This window comes from Peromyscus maniculatus, chromosome 7 (assembly GCF_049852395.1).
Source record: "Peromyscus maniculatus bairdii isolate BWxNUB_F1_BW_parent chromosome 7, HU_Pman_BW_mat_3.1, whole genome shotgun sequence".
Classification (NCBI taxonomy): Eukaryota; Metazoa; Chordata; class Mammalia; order Rodentia; family Cricetidae; genus Peromyscus; species Peromyscus maniculatus.
In genome coordinates this window covers 98,496,324-98,518,707 of record NC_134858.1, presented here as the reverse complement: position 1 = coordinate 98,518,707, position 22,384 = coordinate 98,496,324, and the positions used below count along the sequence as shown (strand labels likewise).

The 22,384-nt window shown below is 35.2% G+C and overlaps 1 protein-coding gene across 3 annotated transcripts in view; it reads right to left on the bottom strand.

Annotated features, from left to right (window-relative positions):
• The window catches only part of Stag1 (STAG1 cohesin complex component), a 322,127-nt gene that overhangs the window by 127,794 nt on the left and 171,949 nt on the right, over window positions 1–22,384 (bottom strand). For all 3 annotated transcript variants that reach the window (XM_076576916.1, XM_076576918.1, XM_076576917.1), the window contains one exon: window positions 17,066–17,139. In XM_076576916.1, the coding sequence (XP_076433031.1) occupies window positions 17,066–17,139 (74 nt within the window). The remainder of the gene's footprint in view (window positions 1–17,065; window positions 17,140–22,384) is intronic.

The window sequence follows — 22,384 nt, the reverse complement described above, 5'->3', positions numbered from 1 at the left end:
TAATTCTACAAACATGCATTCAGTGTGTTTGTTCTGGGATGATTTTCCTACTCCAAGGGAATTTCTCAAAAAAAGGTATTAATTTCCTTTTTTCTCACCAGGTTATTAGCCCTAACTTTAAAAAATATATGAGTGGGGTGAGGTGGTGCACACATTTAATCTTAGTACTCAACAGGCAGAGGTAGGTGGATCTCTAAGTTTGAAGCTAACCTGGTCAACAAAGTGAATGCTAGGGCAACCAGGTCTACATAGAGACACTGTCTGAAATAAAAAAAAGTAATATATATATATATTATACACACACATATATGAGAAAATAATGTGAATACTAAATCTTTTGGAGTTCAATCAAATTTTAGTTTTTCTCACTATATGTTTAAGTAATTTTAATTCTTTAACAAGACACACTTCTCAAGCCTGGTGGCTGAAATGTACAACTTTAATTCCAGTACTTGGGAGGCAGAGACAGCTATATCTCTGTGAGTTTGAGGCCAGCCTGGTCTACAGAGTAAGTTCCCAGACACCAGAACTGTTACACAGAGAAACCCTGTCTCAAAAACAAAACTAAACAAACAAAACAAAAACAAGACACACTTCTCATTAAAATCAGCAGTAAAACTCAGCTATAACTTAGTATTAAGGCACTTTTCCTTGTTTATTTTTTCCAATATTCCTGCAACCACTGAGTTCTAGGTGTGTGTCACCACACTCAGATAAATTATTTGTCTCTTTTTAGGCAAAATCTCATAGTATTCTTATTCTATGGTTCACAAACTCATGACAATCTTTCTGCCTCAGTCTCTCAAGTGTAGCCAAGCAGGTTTCTTTTCTTTTCTTTTCTTTTCTTTCTTTTTTTTTTTTTTAAGACTTTATTTATTTATTATGTATACAGCGTTCTGCCTGCATATATGCCTGCAGGCCAGAAGAGGGCACCAGATCCCATTATAGATGGTTGTGAATCACCATGTGGTTGCTGGGAATTGAACTCAGGACCTCTGGAAGAACAGTCAGTACTCTTAACCACTGAGCCAACTCTCCAGCCCCCAAGCAGGTTTCTTTTCAGTGAGTGCTGGGATCCTCAGGCTTGTGTGCCAAACTCTTATATATACTGAGTCACCCTTCAACGCTTTTGTGATGTTTTCAAAGTATGTCCACAAATTTTTTAATGGTCTCTTTGATGGATATTTATCTTTTCTTGAGTATGGGTACCCTAAGTAACACACCAGTGATGAAAATGGTTAAAATGAAGTTTTGATTCCAGAAAACAAGTCAAAAAAGATATATGTGGTTAAGTGGGGAAACCACTTGTCATATTGATAGCATTCAAGGTACCCTATAAGGAGATCCATGGAATGAGCAATTGAGGCCTTCGCCACCCCTTAAGCTATTTTAGAAAAAGATCTTTCAACTTCAGCCAGAGGAATGTGTTTGAAAAACGTCTTGTAATTTTTAAGTTAAATTTTGACAGATAAATTGAAAAGTTAAATTGTAATTATTAATGAGGTAATGTGCTGCTTCAGTAGGTATACGTATTGGATAACATTTAAATCAGACCATACATAGATCTCAAATATTTACCATGTCTTTATGGCAAAACATTTCAAAATCCTTCCTCATCTTTCCCTCTTCTTCTGCCGGCTGTATTCTTCTCCTCTTCCCTGCTCCTGTTTCTCTTTTGTTTTTTAGAGGTAGAGGGCTTCTTTAGATGTTCAAGAAAGATTCTTACTAGGTACCCCAGAATAGTTCAATCTCACAATACTGTTGCTTCATCCCCAAGAATGTTGGGATTAGAGGCAAACAGCACCACAACTGACTCAAAATAATGCCTTCTAGCTTTGTGAAATGTATAGTTATAGTATTGTTATGTATAGCTAATCTAGTAACCAGAACCATCTAGCTAATTCCTAATCTATAAAATCTATGACATAATAGCTGCTTTACAATGGCTGAGTATAGGGATGATTTGATTTTTTAAATTAATATTAAGGATTTTAGTCATCAAATAATACCCACCTGTCTTGTGTTTGGGTCCAAATATCAGTTTATTTTAGTTGACAGAGTTCAAATGCATCAGTACCTACATTTTTGTAGTGACCTCCATGCCTATAATATCATCAGTGTTACTCTGATTATATATATCAATTATTCTTTCACATTCAAGTGAAATATCATTTCTTCTAAGATTACTAAGAAGCGTCTTAGAGTTTTCTACTGATATGATAAGACACTGACCAAAAGCAACTTGGGGAAGAAAGGGCTTATTTCATCTTATAGTTCGTAGTAGTCCAAGGAAGTCAGGGCAGGAACTGATGCAGAGGTCATGAAAAAAATGTTGCTTACTGGCCTGCATGGCTGTTTTCTTATATAACTCAGGACCACCTGCCAAGGGGTGGCAGAGCCCCTTTGGGGATGGGGCCTGCCCACATCAATTATCAAACAAGAAAATGCTCCAGACTTGTGTACAGGCCAATCCTACAGGGGCATTTCTCAACTAAGATTTCTCTTCCTAAATGACACTAAATTTGTGTTAAGTTGACATTAAACTAGCTAGCACAGAAAGGAGCCTATTAGTAGACATCACTTTTCTGCCCTCTAGGAACTAATACTATACTTTAGTAGGTAGGGTATAAAAAGGTGTAACAGTTGTTTCTAAATCTTCAGTTGATTACAACTCTTGATATAAAGATATTTTTCAGAGTCCTTAGTTTTCTTACTAAAATTATTTTGTATGCACAATCTCTCACTCCAATAGCCCCATCCCATTCAGACAGGTAAAGTACAGCTAAGGGATCTGACAGTGCCAGAGCAGAAAAGTTAAGACAAGAAGAAAAATATCAATAAAAATTGTAAGACAATACTAATTTTTATAGCATTTTGGCACTGGAACCTTGAAATGAGCTAAAAATGAATTTAGAATAAACTCTTACTTAAAAAAATTAAACAAAGGAAAACTCCTATAAAAGGATAATTCTAGTATAATTATATTACTCTTTTGCTTTTACCCCTATTTTACAGTGTAAAATGACCATGTTAGTTTCTATGGAAAAAAACTCACCTAATTAACTAACTGTATTAACAATTTAAGTGTTTAACACTCATTAACAAAAAGCTTTTTTAATACCTGCACTTTGGATTGCTTTCTTGACAAATGGGAATTTATTTATTTTCTACTTACAATAAAATGAAAATGAAGTCTAGTTGATTTTAATAGAATGTTTCTTGCAGTATTCTAGTCACAGTTTTTCCCGTAATTAGATGAAATTTAAATGATTGCAAAACAAAGTTGGGGGAAAACTCTTAACTAAAGTGGAGGTATCAATAGAAATACTGCTCACATAGAAGAAATCTCAAGAGGTCTAAAATGAATAATTCTGTATGTCAAAAGGTCTACAGTGCACGAATTGCAGTATAAAATTAATTCCTATCTCAAACAATTCTTTGTGAAATTTTGCTCTAACATATTTTTTTCTAAAATAGAGCAACTATAGAAGTTGTGTGTATGTGGATAGGTGGGGATGGGTGATAAAATGGAATTAGGTGAAATAAACATCTAACCAGGTTGCTGAAAAACTATCGCCTTATTGTCTTTTATTACATCATGAATAAGAATTTTAGACTACAGAAGGTGACTAACAGTAAGACTTTTGAAATAAAAATTTTAAGTAGAAAGACGGCTTAATGCTGTTAAAGGACATCACAGTGCAAAATGCTGAGAGGGGTTAACGGAGGCTTCTGAGAGAAAGCACTGCATACACCTGAAGAACTGAAAACCTGTTCGATAACCAAGTTGAACTCCTATTATTCCAGCAAAACAATTATTTTAAATGTATGGAAATGTCCTATCAAGGACTATGGACATATCTATGTAGCAGAATGTTTTCCTATCACTGGGATAAATAAATTTCCAGAAAAAAAAGCAATGGGTTCATAAAAGTGAAATTATGTTACATCTTGTTTTGGTTGCATTATGCATTAGTTAAAAAAGTGACAACATTCAGAAAATCTAATATTCTTTCTGAAGAGTCCATTAAGAAGCATAGATATGGTGCTGTACTCCTTTAATTATAGCAATTAGGAGAATGAGTCAGGAAAATCAATGTCATTCGGGGTTGAGTTTCAAGGCAGATGCGGCTTCTAAGAAGGTTCTGCCTCAAAAATAAAATAAAAAACAAACAACAAGAAGAAAATAGGCAGAGGTGACAGGGTCAAAAGGGACAATATCTATTTTTTTTTAACTTGTGGTGGAGAGAGAGACTAACAAGATGCCTAAGAAATGGAATAAAAATCACAGATTAAAAAAAAAATATACTGCTTCTATTCAAATAACCAATAATCTCTAGAAAAGTGAAGAATCTTTGATAGTAGCCCATATTTATACTTCTAGGTAGTAGCAAGCACTATAAGTGGAACTAACAGGTCTGTACAAGTGAAAACAACTCCTGATAGAGAAAGGATAGACCAGAAAGAACAATTCTTGGAACAAATCCAGAGTTAGGAATACATCGGGTTTTAGTGATCCAGCAAATTATAAACAGTATTATTCGAACACTGGGGGAAATTAGCCACAGACTAAATTCTAAATTTGATCTTGGCAAATTTAGATCTTAAAAATTTAACATAACTGGTTTCCATAAAGTGAATAATATAAGAACAATATAAAAGTATCCGGCATACAATAAGGAAAAAAAAACCCACAATAGCTGGCATGATAAAAATTAAATAAAAGTAAAAATGAGGCATGAAATGAAGAAAGTTACTGAAAAGAGGGAAGTCCCCCACAACTCAATCCATACAAAGAAATCCTACAGAATACAAAACGAACCACATCAAAACTATTATTATGACACAGTTCCTATGTTCAAGAAGTTATACACAAGTACAGTATCCTAAAGACCATTGAAGAGCAAAAAGCAAGACAAAATGGTACTAAGTTGTATCATAATAGAAAAACAAACCTAATGGTAAAGAGAAAGAAAAAAATACAAAAGTCTAAAAGGCAGCCAAAATAAAAAGTAAATTCACACAAACACTGTAAGAAAATAATGACAGCAAATTTCTAAGATAACAAGACAAACCAGAGACAGGGGATCTATTCTTTGATAGGACTCAAAAATTCAAAAAACATTCATTTAGAGTTCCACATCAAAAGACATAGTTGGTAATGACAGACCAAAGTAAAAAAAAATTCTGCCTCCCATCTCAGCCATGAAAAACAAACTTGACTAATTTGGGATTTTAAAAGTGGAAGTTAATGTCATTTTGATATAAAACAATTTCTTCAAACATCTGAGCATTGAGCAGTTGCAGTCATGTGACTTCCAGGGATGAAGATGCCCAAGAATACTATTAGCTGTGATGTAGAAGATGCGGATACTAAATAAATGTTCACATGCACAGAAAAGGTATGTAAATAAGAACAAAACTATAATAAAACATAAAACAGAGAAAGACTATAGGTTTGGCTGGCCTGCAAGAAAACAGAATACTCAACTAAAATTATCAGTACATTGGCCCAAATGCTAAATTTAAACACAAAGGTTTTTTTCTGTTTGTTTACCATATGAAGGGTTGGGGATTGAAGCCAGAGACTCATATACGCAAACCAGGTACTCTATCACTGAGAATAACTTTTTTATTAAATATAGACATTTTATTGTTAAATTATTAAATGAAAACATGATCACAGTATTTAACCGACAGTGAATCGGAGCAAAGTGAGTGAAAAAGAATTATGACAAAACAAGAAAACAATGCCAAGTTTCACCAGTTTTATTAATTATGGTACTGAAGTTCTAGCCAAAGCTTCCAAATAGAACAAGAAATAAACATCAACCTGGAAAATAAGCTGTCAATTCTCATTGTTTTCAGATGACATGAGAGTATACACAGTTAAAACCTCCAAGATTCTGCCAGAAATCTATGAGAATAAATGAACTTGGCAAAGTTACAGGATATAAAAGCAACATATAAAAGTAAGTGGCATTGCAATACAGTAACAACAAATGATCTGAAATTGAGCTCAAGATAGGAACTTCACTAACAATATCATAAAAACCAATAACATACCTAGGGATAAAATTCACAAAAGGGGTAAATGTGTTCTACAGTAATATCTATAAGAACACTGATAAAAACATCCAAAAGAAATCCTTGCCCTTCCCAGTATCCAACGTTACTCCATATTTTTTCCTAGCTTGTTGCGTGTATGTAGGCATGTGAGTATCAGGGTATACATGAGGTTAGATGATAACGTGTAATTGATTCTTCCCTGTCATTCTTTTGTGGGTTCCAGGGATTGAACTAAGGTTGTCAAGCTTGTACAGCAAGTGCTTTACCTACAGAGCCATCTCACCAGCCCTGTTTCAGGTTTTAATCTATTTAGAGTTGACTGATTTTCCTGTGAGAAATAAAAATCCCCTTTCATACAATTTTCTAGATGTAGTTATATAATATTCCCAATATTATTTAACCAAAGTTAAAATATTTTTCCATAGCAGAGGAAACAATCAACAGTGTAATGAGACAGCCTACAAATGGAAGACAATAGTTGTAAAGCACAAATTTGTTAAGGGGTTAGGATCCAGAAAATTTTAGAAATCCGAAAATCTTAACATCAAAATAAACAAATGGTTAAAAATGGGAAACATCTCTTAATACACATTTCTTAAGGCATTCATATACCTAACAAAAATATGAAAACAAAAAGCCTAATATCACTAGTTATTAGGGAACTCAGATAAAAACATTTAGAGATTCATTAACTCAAGTAAGAATAGCTATTAAAATGTTGTAAGACTGCAGAAAAGGGATCATTTGTTGATTATTGGGAATTAAATTAGTAGTCATTACAAAAAGCCTAATGGAATAACATCAAGTCAGTACTACAGGCATAAAGGTCATTCAAATAAAGAGGCAGAAATAGGGGGAAATATTTTTTTACAGGACTTGCAATATAGCTCAGAAGTAAGTAAGCAAAAAGTCAGTTTTAGCTAGTCATGGTGACATAAGCCTGCTATTGGAGATGGTGCATTTGAGAGGTAGAGACAGGATATGAGGCCAACCTTAACAACAGTGAGTTTGAGGCCATACTGGGCCACATTCTGTCTTAGATATATACCTAGATCCTGTCTTAGAAGTATGTGTGGCAGGATGACCCCAGATTAGACTACTAGCAATAGTGGAGATAGTCCCTGAACTGGACTACCCTGATAATCAGATTGGTTGAATACCCTCTCCATCATCATAGAGCCTTCACCCAGTAACGGATGGAAAGAGATACAGAGATCGACAGCCAAGCACCAAGCCAAGCTCTGAGAGTCCAGTCGAAGAGAGGGAAGAGGGATTATATGAGCAAGGTGGGTCAAGATCATTATGGGGAAATCTACAAAGACAACTAAACCAAGCTTATAGAAACTCACGAACTTTATGTAGACCAAGAGCTGTGGAACCTACACGGGACTAAACTAAACTGCATAGGGGATACAGTTGTGTAGCTTGGTCTGTTTGAAGGGCCAGGCCCCTGGCAGTGGGATTAGGATCTATTCCTGGTGCACGAGCTGTGTTTCTGAAGCCCATTACCTTTGGTGGGACACCTTGCTCAGCCTTGATTCAGGGGGGAGGGGCTTAGTTCTGCCTCAACTGAATGTACCAGGCTTTGCTGTCCCCCCCATGGGAGGACTTTCCCTTTTGGAGGAAGGGATGGAGGGAGAGTTGGGGGAGGAAGCTGGGGGGATGGGGAGCTGGAGGAGGGATGGGAGGAGGATCTGTATTTGATATGTAGAATGAGTAGGAAAATTTCTTAAATTAAAAAACAAAAAACAAACAAACAAACAAACAAACAAAAAAAAGAAATGCTCTAGGGCCACTAAATTGACCACTGGTAAATGCTTTCCACCCTGATGACCTGAGTTTGATCCCCAGGATCCATATAGTAGAAGAAAAGAACTGACTTCTGCAAGTTCTCCTTAACTCCCATACATTTTTTATGCTGTACACACACACACACACACACACACACACGTAATAAAACATTTTTAAAAGAAAAACAATGTGTTTATATATCCACATTAAAAAAAGTATGAAGGCCTTACACATCTAAAATTTGATTAAAAAAAATCCAAAAGAAACCTTAGTTAGATAAGCCCATATACATACATAATTGATAAATAGCTGAAATATCCAATAAAAAACTGAGTGCTATAAAGTAGAATGACTCATTCAATGGAAGATTAAGACGAATATACAACGTTTTAACCGTAAACAAGCAATTCTAGTAGGTAGTACTGACATTTAAAAGTATTGAAAGAAAATTTTGAAAATGTGAACTAAGAATTCTGTATGAAACAAAACCATTATTCAAAGATGAAGTTGAAATATTGGTTTTCTAGATAAATAAAACTGACAAAATTTGATGGTAGCCAATTTGCTTTACAAGGAACACAGTCTAATATTCCAAATAATTCTTAGCTACCATTTGAATTTTCGTGCTAAAAGCTTCTGTCTCTGATTTGAGCTACTGAACATGGTAGAAAGTCAGTGATGGCAAAAACAGAGGTGTTTAAAGACTGAGGGTTTGTCTTGAAGAGGACTGTGGAACACTGCTTCTCCCTCTTTCTCTGGTACACTGATTTCTTCCTTTCTTTCTTTTGTCCCAGCCACACGAAATGAGCAGCATTGTTCCAACATGTGGTCTTCAACATGGTATGCTCCTTCATTAATGGCCCATTAGAAAAGAAACCAGTTGGCCATAAAAACTAAAACTTCTAAAATATGAGCCAAAATAAAACTGTCTTCTTTGCAAGTTTATCATCACAGATACTTTATTACAGTAATGAATTAATTGGTCACACCCAAGAAAGTACATTTAAAATAGCTTAACAAAATAGAAGAAACTCAAACTCCTAGAATATAAAAACCAATGCTAAAACATAATCATTAAAATTTTTTCAAAATACAAATATGGTCTAATATATAAAAAACAATTAAAATATGTTAATAAAGAAAAAAAACCTCCATGATTTCAAAACAGAAGATGAATCATATATGCATTATTAAAACACTGAACAAATTAAGCTACAAAAAATTTTTCATCCTATCAAATACCATATACATAAAACTTATAGTTAATAACATACTAGCCAGTCTTTTCATTTGTAGATTTATTTTTAATTGACATAATGATTATCTACTGATCTGACATAATTTTCAATACATATAATCCTTTATTATAATCAAATCAGGTTAACTGACATACCCACCATTTTAAATACTTATTTCTTAGTTGTAAGAACATTTAAGACCAGGCACAGTGGCATACACCTGTAATTTTGGCTTATTTGGAAGACTGATGTAGGAAGATTACTAATTTAAGGCCAACTTGGGCTACATAAGAAATACCTGTCTTGCTCAGCAGTGGTGGCACACGCCTTTAATCTCAGCACTTGGGAGGCAGAGGCAGGTGGATCTCAGTGAATTTGAAGCTAGCCTGGTCTATGAATCGAGTTCAAGGACAGCCAGGAATTACACAGAGAAACCTGTCAAAACTAAAATGGAAAAAAAAGAAAAGAAAAGAAAAACCCAAATAAACAAACAAGAAACATACAAAAATCCTCTTTGGGGAATGGGTGGGTATTTTCAAACATGCTGTTGTTAATTACACTCATTCCACTATGCAATATAATACCAAGACCTAGTCTTTCTTTGTAACTGTATCACAAAACACCAACTTGTCTCCACATTTAATTCTCTGCTACTCTAACCACCTGGCAATAACCACTACTTTCTCTACTTGTTTGACATTGATATTTATTTCAACTCTAAATATGAGCAAAATAATGCAATATTTGTCTTTCTGTGGCTTGTTAATTTGACTTTCAGCATATCTGTGAAGGATTATCTTGATTAGATTAACCACCTTAAGAAAATTCACCCTAACGGAGGGCAGCACTGTTCCCTGGACTTGGGTTCTGGACTGCATATAAAGGAAAAAACCATGGAGTGCTCAGCCATCAATGGGATATTTATATCATAGCCCCTGACCCTAAAACTCACGAACCATCATGAAAATATAGGCAGTAAGACTGTAAGAGCCACAGATCCAGGAAGAAAGGGCAAATGGTGACTTCTGTGCCTAATAGTACGCTTGCAATCATGAACTCACAGCAGCTGTGGTTGACTGTAGGAGACCTGAATCACACAGATCAAGTCTGCTGCAAGATCCCACCCCTAGGTGATAACTACTGACAGCTGCCGGCTGCTTGGGAAAGGAGAGTGTTTTCCTTAAGGACGTGGCCCATGGTAGGTAGACAACACTACAGTGGATGGGTCTATCATTAGGATACAGGTAGCACAAATTAGACTCAGTGAATTACTTTTTAAAAAGGAAAGTAGGCGGGTAGGAATGGATCTAAGAAGAAGCAGGAGGAGGTGAATTTGAGCAAAATACATTACATTTAAGGAAAATAGTCTCAATGGCTGAGGTAGCCCATGCCTTTATTCCTGGCATTCAAGTTGCAGAGGTATGAGGATCTCTGTGAGTTCTAAGCCAGTCTGGTATATACAGTGGGCCAGCCAGGGCTACACAGGGAGACCCCTGTCTCAATAACCAAAGCAAAACAAAGTAGAAAGGCAGCTAAGCACAATGAATCATTACTCTCTTCTTTCTAACTGCCCGTGCAATTTGACCAGATGTTTTAAGCTCATGCTGCCTTGACTTTCACACTACAATGGAATGTATCCTTAACTATGAGCAAAATCAAATCTTCCTCATTTAACATTACTCTTGACAGCAAACTTTATTATAGCCACAGAAAAAGTAACAATAATGCTAAGGGTTGACTCCACATCCTGGGTACTGAGAATGTTGCTAATCCATATAAGTTGTCTTTTGTGACATACCAGTGTCATTTAACTTGGCTATATAATCAGTAATGGGATGAATAAGTAGTATGGTAAATTTATCTTGAATTGTTTGAGGAATCTGCACACTGTTTTCTGTAATAGCCACACTAATTTACAGTCTCATCAATAGTTTATGAGTTGCTTTTTCTCCAAACCCTTGCCAGTATCTATAATCTTTGTCTCTTTTATAACTGCAAGTCTACCTGCTTGACTGTACTTTTGATATGTACAGAAAATAATGTTTAAATAAGGAACAAAGCAAAAGTTTCCCCTTAATCCTTCATCCACATTATCTTGAGATTATAGCCAATACAATGGGAAAATTTAGGTGGGATAAAGATGGTTGTTCTTTTAATTGAGAAGTTACTTCACTAGAGTTTCTGAGGCAGATGTTAGAGTACAGAAGGGACAGTGCTGAGAATTAGAGAATACTGCTGTGGGATAATGATCTTGTACACTGTGAAGATTCATCTCTCCTGTTGGCTAATAAAACGCTGATTGGCCAGTGGCCAGGCAGGAAGTGTAGGCGGGGTGACCATACTAGGAGAAGGCTGGGAAGAGGAAAGGCAGAGTTAAGAGTTGCCATCCAGACATACAGGAAGTAAGGTGAGAGTGTTAAACTGAGAAAAGGTACCAAGCAATGTGGTTAAACATAAATAGAAATATGGGTTAACTTAAAGTGTAAAAGCTAATTAGTAATAATCATGAACTACTGACTGAGCATTATAAGTAATATTAAGCCTCCAAGTCAATTATTTGGGAAGCAGCTGCTGGGAATTCGGAACTGGCAGGTGGGAGAGAAACGTTCGACTACAGAATACTCATCAATGACAATATAAAGAAGGGAACTAAGCAATCAGCATGCACTACTCTATTAAGCCTTTTGAAATTAGTTCTTAAATCATAATTGTGTCACTAGGCACAGAGAGGTTAAGTTGGTACTCACTCTAGCATTTGCTAATGGAAGTAGTTTGGGGAGCTTATGGGTTACTATGTACTGCACTGCCCCAGAGAGTGTCAGGCTTATATTATGCCCTTTGTGTTAGAACCCTGTTACACAGCACAAGCTTGGGTTTTTTTCTTTTTTCTTTTTTTTTTTTTGTTTTGGATAGGATTCCGCTCCCCCCGCTGCCCAAATCACAGGACATAAAAGCAAAATTGATAAATAGTATTATATCAAATAAACCTATCAAAAGAAAAAATTCAAACAGCTGACAAATACATAAAAAAGTTTCCTATCAAGCAACTAGAAGTCTTCTTCTACAAGATATAATCTCAGCCTGGAGAAACTGGCCAATATAATTATATCCGTACAAAAATGCTGGCAATGATGTAGAAAAAGAAAAACTCATATGTGGATGTAAATTAACACAGCCCTAACAGTGAATATAGTATGGGTGTTTCCTCACACTAAAAATAGATCTACCATATGATCCAGTTAATCTCAAAAGACTGAAAAAGGATCTACATAAAATCCAGCAGCACTACTATGTGTGTCTATGTATTGTTTTTTTAAGAAAAGCAAAGAGGGACATACACATCCCTGTGTACTGTGGCATGACACACAATAGCTAAAACATGTAATTGTCATAGGTGAAATCTCCAATAAAACCAACAGAAAATCTAGCATACAAATATAGTGTAATTCAACTGCATGAAATGAATGGAACCAGACTGTATTATGTTAAGTGAAAGTAACCAAACAAAAAGACCTGCACTTGTGGAAGGTTAAAAGAATGTTGAGGCCGGCGGTGGTGGTGCATGCCTTTAATCCCAGCACTTGGGAGGAAGAGCCAGGCGGATCTCTGTGAGTTCGAGGCCAGCCTGGGCTACCAAGTGAGTCCCATGAAAGGCGCAAAGCTACACAGAGAAACCCTGTCTTGAAACCACCCCCCCCACACACACACAAAAAAAAGAATGTTGAGCTGAATGTAGAAATAAATAAAAGATGTGGAATAGGGGTGTCTGAGTATGGAAGGGAGGGAAGTGGTGGCTACAAAGGGAAAGTGGATTTTACCAGTTATGTAGTGATTTCAATAATATGTAAAATTTATACATGTTAACAAAAAATGAAAGGGTAAGAAAAAAGATAAATCTTATAAGGTATTGTGAACATTCTAGAAGCATAAACAAAAAAGACAAATACTACCTTTGAAATAATTACTGTAAACGTTTCACATCATGGAACCATACAGATAAATATACCCAGTTAGCTGAATGGCACCTATTATAACAGCTAAAAAAAATGATCTTGATTGAGACATATTACATTCAAACTGTAAACAGAACAAGAAAAAGAAAAATTCTAGAAGCTGAAGTGATAGCTCAATTGTTTAGAGCACATACTGCTCTTTTAGAGGACCTGAGTTCAATTTTCAGCAATCATACCAGTTGGCTCACAATGCCTGTAACTCTGGTTCAGGGAATACAAAACCCTCTCTTGGCCTATGTGGGTACTATAGTCATACATTCAGATACATTGATGCACATAATTAAAAGTGAATCTTAAATAAGAAATATCTCTGAAAGCATCAAGAGAAAAATCATCAAGTGGCATGTAAGAGACTCACCAGTAGACTAAGGACCTTTCAGAAAGATCACATGTAATGAAAGGATGAAATGATAAATTCAAATTTCCCAACAATCATAAGCAAGCAAGCAACTGCTAAGTCAACACTAATATACTTAGTGTATCATTTGTAAATGTAAAATATCATTTTTAAATAAAGATAGACAAAAGCTTTCAACAGTAAGCAAATATTACAAAAATATATTTCTACTAGACTTGCTACAAAACTAAATACTGATGTGAGTCCTAATATTGGAAATAAAAATATAATTACTATCATGAAAACATATGATCCTAAAAAACTTACAATAGAGCAGATACATGAAAAAGAAAAGAAAATATTATCAATATTATCAGAAGAAAAGACAGGAAAAAAGGAACCAAGAACATACAAAACAAAGAAAAGGATTAACACAACAGGACAGAAAAATGTCTTACCAAAACCTTAAATGTAAATGGATTAAACTCTCTAAGTGGAAGACAAGACTGACTGAATGTATTAAACAAACCAAAATTCCTCAATATATAATGACTATAAAAAACAAACCCTGTAACAATAAAATCACAAAAACTGAAGGTAAAGACATCGAGCAACAGACCATGACAACAGAAACTACAAGAAAACAGTAGGAGCCATACTCTGATCATAGGACACAGAGGATGAGTTAGAAATTGTAATAATAATAATAAAGGGACCAATTCAGTAAGGCAAAATAATTTGTAAAGACCTGTATAACCAATGCTACTATATATAATTACACAAAACAAATATTATTATAACTAAAGGCAAAATAGGCATTAATATAGTAACAGCTAAGGATCCTAACACATCATGTTCATCAAGGGAGACATTACATATCTCCCTCCAAACAAGAAAGGATACAAGCCAGACAGACCAAACAAACAATGGCAGAACATTACTCAAGCAATTACCCAACATATACTCTTATTCCTTCACCACATCCAGTAAAGCATATGGTAAAGTTAAAACAAGCCTGAGAAAACCAAAAACAAGAAACACCCAGTGAACTATAGCATGTATCACAACTTGTCAACAATGGAATATTAAACGACAAGACAAATTTTAGAAAGTATAAAAATATGGAATGTACATTATTGTTCCGAACAATCAACAAGTGAAGGAGGAAGTAGAAAGAGAATGAAGAAAGTTAAATACCAAAAAACTATATTAAAAAACCTACAGTAATAGAGGAAAAGCAACAGAAGAAGAAGAAGAACAATCTTAACAGCAATAAACAATTACGTAAGAAAAATTTCAAATAACTTACAGAGTGAACAAAAATTAAAAAAAAAAAAAAAAAAAAAAGCTGGGTGTGGTGGCCATGCCTGTAATTCCAACACTTGAGGGGAGAGGGGCTGGTGCTAAGGCAGGAGGACTGTGACAAGTCAGTGACTACCCCAGGTTGTAGTGAGTGGTTGTTTGTGGCACGCCCTGAAGCACTGCCCTTAGTGAGGCAGCAGGTAGCTGCTAGGTATCTGCCCCTGCGTGTGGCCTGGATGAGGACCATTAAGACCTGAGATGCACATATGTGCACTCTCTTCTCTTCGCTATGCCATGGTCTTAGATGCTGGTGTGGATCAGGGCAGAGCTCTCTGGAGAACATCACTGGATCGTGCCTTTCTGGGATTCTGCTACAATTCCTATTTCCTGTATCGTGAGTTAACCCCCAATAAATTCCTATAATCATTAAGCTATTTCCATGGATTGGTAGCAATTTAATCGCATTACTGGGCTGAAGAGTGAGACCAGACTTTAAACAAACAAAAAAACCCCAGAAATTAGAGAGAAAAGAAAGCAAAGAAGCAAAACAACGATGTGCCGAAATCAATGTTAATAGAAACAAACAAAAAAAAATCTGAGCAGAAGTAAACAGTTAATAACCCCCCCCCCCGAAAATCAATGTTTTTTATTTTTTAAGCTATTGTGGACACAACAGCAATGAACATAGATATCTGTTCAGTAAAGCATAATTTCCTTTGGGTAAATACCAAAGGAGTGGTATGGTTGGGTAATAAGGTATTTCTGTTTCTAATTTTAAAAAAATTGAATCAGCAGAGATGTCCATCAATTGACAAATAAATAATGGTAACATGGTACATGGACACAATGGAATTTTATTCAACTGTTAAGGACAATGAAATTGTAAAACACTTGGTAAATGAATAGAATCCGAAAAACAAAAATTATACCCATTGTGGTAGGTAACCCAGGCCCATTTTCTTCATTATATGTAGATTGGAGCTTTGACCGTTTTGTGTTTTGTGTGTTTAACTTTGTAGTGCCACTGAAAGTCAAGAGAGTAAAAGGGAACACTGGGAAAGGAGGGGAGGAGCTTTAAGAGAGCAGGGAAAGAAGGACACAGGTAAAAAGAAAGTAGTGAGGGGCACACTGGGAGATGAAAGCCTTAAACAGGGAGGATGGAAAAGATAAGATAGGGGAGGATTAACCAAAATCAAGGGGACATTAAAAAAAAAAGGCAGATGGAAGTATATCTTTTGGTAACCAATTAAAAAACATAAATGAGAGTTTGAAGGAAGACACCCTACATGGGTTGAAGTCCTACCCTAGAAGCAAAGATAGTCACTAAACAAAAAACCCAGTGTCAGTTGTGAACTATCTCTGTAGGGGTTGCTGGAAAAGGAGGACTCAGAGCCAAAAGAATAAATATACTTATTGTGCTGGACATAAGCAGACAATTAAGACACTATTTGAAGGACACTGTATACACTGATTGGACACTGTATACACTGATTGGACCATATGGATAAATCAAGCTGGAATTGAGCTGGAAGCTTCCTGCTTGCTAGCTTATGTGCAAAAGAGGAATCAGAGTTAAGAGATAGGTGATGGAGGGAGAAATCAATGGCCTTAACCAGCTATGAATCCTACAAATTACAATACCACTAAAGGCATTACTGATATAGGGGTAACCAACCAGTCTCTAAATTTGAGGCCTGCTCCTCATAAGAAGATCTATTCCTCATACTGTAAACCTGGTAAAAAATCCATGCTTGGCAATGTCATAGGTCCTAGGGGGAAGCTTACTATTACAGCTTTGCAAGATGGACACAGTGTTAAGCTGCCTTCTGAATCTTTATATCAACACACAAATAATATTTTCTCAGCTTTCATCATAAAAGCCTTCCTTGCAGTGAACAGCAGAAAATGTATAGACTAAGGGCTGGCAGGTTGTTGCCAGTAGGTGACAGATGAGGGTTACTCCTCAACAAGACATTTAAAGCACTACACTAAAATGTTTCTAATGTGATAACACTCAGCAGTTCAATACTAGGCCATATTAATTTTATGTTCACATTAATTCCTTTTACATTAATGAGAATATGAGTACACAGGGTATCTTGAAAGATAATAAATGTTCTGAGTTAGGAAGGATGCTTCAGTAGCAGTGATAGCAAAATTTTGTCCAAATATTAAATTAGATTTGTAGACAAAGCTATTTCCCACAAAAGAAAACAAAATAAAAGTAAATGGTGTTTTATGGCTACATAGACTATGCTATAAATAAGCAACAACTGTTTAGGTTAAAAAAATTCTAAATGATTAAAATACCTTACCGGTATCTATGAACAAATATACCCTTAAAAATAGAGTTCATCATATTTTCAATTTCATCTTGGTTTTCTTGTAGCTGAAATGATAAAAAAAAAACAATAAAAAAGAAAATTGAAATACTGGTCATTTTATTTGGAATGAATAGTTCCAATTATTTTAAATTACTGATTATCTTCACTCTGAGTAGTTATCAGCCATTTTTTTTTTTTTTTTTTTTTTTTTTTTTTTAAATCTCCCCCCTTATCCCTAGAACAAGGATTCTCTGTGTAGCCCTGGCTGTCCTGGAACTCACTCTGTAGACCAGGCTGGCTTCAAACTCATCCACCTGCCTCTGTCTCCCTAGTGCTAGGATTAAAGGCGTGCAACTCTACTGCCCAGCTAGTTATCAGCCTTTTGCTGACTGTACCACTTATGCCTGAAATTATCTGTAGAGCTTCTATAGTTTTGCCACATGGGCATGGGAACCTCTCCTCTTTCCACACATACGTTCTAGAAAAGAACAAGAAGTGGTGGACTGTGGTCAACTTTGTATTTCTATGGAATGATCTATATTTGGAATCATCTTACATGTCTTCATATTTTTCTAAACCAAACTTTTGGCTTAGTTTTGCTGTCTGTGCTTAAGAGGTCATCCTGATTTACATGGCTTTTCCTCCTTCACAAAGCATCATATTACTATTCTTACCTAAGTAACCTATAACTCAACTATGCCAACTTCCCAAAATATGAATAATAATAGAAAATATAAATCAGGCAACAATGCTGTAATCCAGCAATAAAATCACAATACTATCACAGAGGTATACATTTTAGGAAACATTATTCATCAAGTTAAGGTTTAAATTTATTTACTGATAAAAGCAACATAATTGGTATATAATGACATCCAATATGATATTTATTACCCCATTTTCCCCTGGAATTTCATGTCAAATGATTCAGTGTCATAATTGTTTTTATTATACATATATATATAAAACATGCATGTTTTGTTTACATGTAACAGTAAAATACTGTCAGGATGATTCTAGCTGTATGTTGTTACAGGATTTATAGGAAAAAGCTAAGCAGTACAAATGTTCCTCAATACAGGAGGTGGGGTTTGTTCTGATAAGGCAACTAGAAACCAAAACTAATCCAAGTTTTAAAACTGTGTATTTCTTATATGGAACACGCAACATGATAAGTTAACTTAGTTCACTTTAAATGTGCTGGATATACTACCTTTAGCCTACAATTACAATCATCTAAAACAAAGCCTGTTTTACAACACTGAATGTTTCACATCAATACAAGGATGGATTGTTTTGCAGACATGATGGAATGGAAGAACAGAAAACATAAATCCAAAAACTGCTGAGAACATAGTATACTGTATATGTTATTAAGACTATGTGGCTAAATGTGAGCTGCTATGGTCCAAAACTACAGGAGGTATGATAACTTTACATTCCAATTCTGGGAAAGGGTCAATATTCAAATTACAGCTTTTATGAAATGGTCAAAAACTTTCAGACCACCACACAAGATTATCTATATAAATATATATCTATATCTATCTCTCTCTCTATATATAATCATTCAAGTTGTTATACTTAAGAAAAGTTTGAAAACAGACTTATGATGCATTCATGATATTAAAAACTAATTCATTGGGATTATACATTCCAACTGGCTCTACTTAATGAAGCAGTTTCTATTTTTACTTCCACAGTATTTCAAATATGGTATGTGTTCAGAATAAAAGTATGTTGTAAGTGGAAGTTTTACCTTAACTTCAGTAATTTCAGATTAGTACTAAGTACTAATCTGGAAACATGGTCATAGCAACTAAAATTCCTTTTAAAAAATATATTTGTGTGTGTGCATTCACATATGAATCACATATGTATAGGAGCTCTTGGAGGTCAAAAGAGAGGTTAGATTTACCTGAAGCTGGAGTTATAGCTGACTGGGAGCCACCATGTAGGTGCTGGACCTGAACCTGGTTCTTTGCAAGAACCCTTGAACTGCAAGCCATCTCTCTAGCCCCAACATGAACATTTTTAAAGATGGGGACATACTATAATAGAGTAGTTCCTGAATTCCATATAATGTATATCATTATGAAAACAACAAATTTAGAGACAGATACATACATTGGAAGACCATTTGTATAGACTGGAGTTAATGCTGTTGTAAACCAAAAAGTCAGAAGCTAGAAGCCTAGAGTCAATCATTCCCTCAATGTCTTCAGAGAACATGAAAGCAACAGCATACTGATACTGGATTGATAGCATCCTATAATATTTAACCTAGGTTGCCAACTTAATTGAATTGAGAGCCACTTTTCATTTTAGTAAAGAAGATATATAGATGTGACTGTAAGAGTACTTCCAGGGAGGGTTAGATTGTAAGGGTTCTGACTTAATCAATGGTTTTACCCATTGACAAATTCAAAATCTGAACAGACTGTTAGAAGGTGGAATATAACAGATAAAGTCGGTCATCAAGAGTAAGGAGTTTGAAAGGCTGTGCCTTCATACAATTTCTCTCTGCTTCCTGGGCAGTACCATGAGCAAATCAATGGATTTTGCCAACGTTGGACTGAAACCTTCAAATCCAGAGGCAAATCTTTCTTCCTTTAAGGTATTTCTCCGAAATACATAGCAGTAATAAAAATTCCAAACAGAAAACGGGTACCAGAAGGGAGAGGTCATTTTTATTACTATTTGACCATGAATATGGAAAAGTTTAAGGATGTAGATTAGAAAAGTCTAAGCATGCCATAAACAGAGAGTGTTGCAATATTCTGGTAAGATATTTGAAGATGAAAATGCCAAAATATTATTGCGGGGATGGGAAAGGGGAAGCTGTGCACCTGTATTCCTGAGTTTCAGATTAGAATAAGAAGTATCCATGGAAATGAACCAAGAGGTCATTTATTCACAGTACAGTATGGCAAAGAATCTGTCAAAACTTTATACTTTGAGACTTTGTAAAAGGAGGTGTATAAGGATTATACACTAACTAACTAATCTGGATAAGAAAACTAAAGACAGCCATTCAGACTGGTGTGTGGTTATGGCTGAATTCTTTCAGCTAGGTTTACAATGAGAAACAGGAGCAAAATCCAGAGCAGAAAGACTTGAAAAGCTTGGCTGCATGCTCCTGCTTTCATGATACTGTGCCTTGGCACAAATCCAATACAGAGGATCCAACTTTCCAAAACTATGAGTTCTAAACAAATCAAATGTTTCTCTGAGGTGCTTTTAATAAGATTAAAAATCTGAAAAACACACGTCTCAAACTATTAGATAATAAATTTCTTTGAAGCAACTGAGTTTGTTGTAATAGTTCTGTCAAGTAATTTTAGTACACTACAGTCCAACATAACTCCTAGATTTTTCAACTGCTGGTCACAATCCCATGCAGAACTGCATAATTGAATTTGCATGAAATTGTTGGCAACAGTAAAAGGCTTCTAAAAATTCAAAGATCAAAAACAAATTAAAAATCAAACATGTAATGAATCCAAGGTGTTTCTGGCAGTTCTTGCCCAAGCTTTAGCATGGGACTTTCTTCTGAATATGAAATATCCCACTTTTCAACACACATACCATCATGCCACATAATGCCAAAGAATCCTGCCTCAAACACCTTAGCAATGTTTTTACTATACATATAATGACTGATGTTTCTTACAGACACATAATGGCATGATTATGAAAAACGAATACTTTTAATAGTTCCCTAGTGTTATTCCTCAGCATGTATCAGATTAGTGAGATATAGATTGGGTCTCTTAAAAAACTTTCAAGAAGCCATGCATAGTGGTGCACACCTTTAATCCCAGCACTTGGGAGGCAGAGGCAGGCAGGTCTCTGTGAGTTTGAAGATAGCCTGAACTACATGGTGAGTTCCAGAACAGCCAGTTAGATAATGAAGACCTTGTCTTGGAAAAACAAACCAACAAACAAACACTTGTTTCATGAATTTTGGCTTGAGATGCAGACAGAATCTCCCATATTTTCTGAAATAGTTCCAAACATGTCTGCTGTTCTGTACTATGTCTTTATGTATAGCTACATTCTAGTAATGACAATCACAAAATCAAAATAGTGATAAACTCTAAAAGACTCTGAAGATGCTCATGCTTTGCAGTTTCAAGTATTCAGCCTAGATTCAGTTCTTTTAGTGTTTGTACATGTTTATGCATGTGTGTGTGAAATATGTGGGTAAATGATATCATTTGTGTATATGCATGTGGGGGCCTTGTTATCCTGTATTACTCAATCATGTCACTACCAATTTTTTTTTCCAGACAAGGTCTCTTATTGAACCTGAATCACACATTTAGCTGGACTAGATGAGTAACAAGCCACAGGGATCATCCTGTCTCTAGCTCCTTGGTGCTAGGTTTACAGTACATTGCTACTAAGTCCAGCTTTTTCACGTAGGTGCTGGAAACCTGAACTCAGGTCCTCATGGTTGTGCAATAAGCAGCATTCTAACTCAACATTTCCACATTCCTAGATTTAGTTTATGTAAAAATAAATAAGCACACAAATTTCCTTAGTACAAATCTGGTTTTGTCAATGTATCATAAAAAGCAAACAAAATAATTAATTTAAAACAAATTTCTTTATGGTTTACTAATCATTACTGGGTGTTTAATCTGTACATCTATTTTATAAACCTATATACTGCCACAATGTAAAAAGTTCTAGGGTGAAAATGGGTCACGAGTGAAAAGAGTTTAAGAAGTTTTAGTACAGGCAATAATTTCATTTTTTTAAATTTTTGCTTTTTATTGTTTGTTAAATCTTATTATGCTTATATATATGCAATTGCTTTATGAAAATGTAACTTTTTGTATTAAAAGACTGAAAAACCACAAATTTTATTTCTAATAGATTAAAAAACAAACAAACAAATGGTTTTCTACCAAAAACCAAAAAAAGACAATTTAGCCTAAAGAGATGGCTTGGTCTTTAAGAGCACTGGGTGTTCTTCCAAAGGACTCAAGTTTGATTCACTGAGCCCACACGGTGGTTCCCACTGATTTGTTAATCCAGTATCTGGGAATCCACCACCCTCTTCTGGCCTGTATGAGAACTCTGTGCATGTGGTGCATAGACAGCAACACTCATACCCATAAAATAAAAATCAGTATACTTGAAAATATGATGAAGTATCTAATTTAAAAACCATTTTATAACCTCTACAAAAATTAGATTGTCAAACCTAAAGTAAGAGCTAGAAGCACTCAGAGATAGAGTGATTGCTTATTAAATAAACTCCTTGGATTAGATTCACTTGCACTGAAAGGGAAGAAGGGA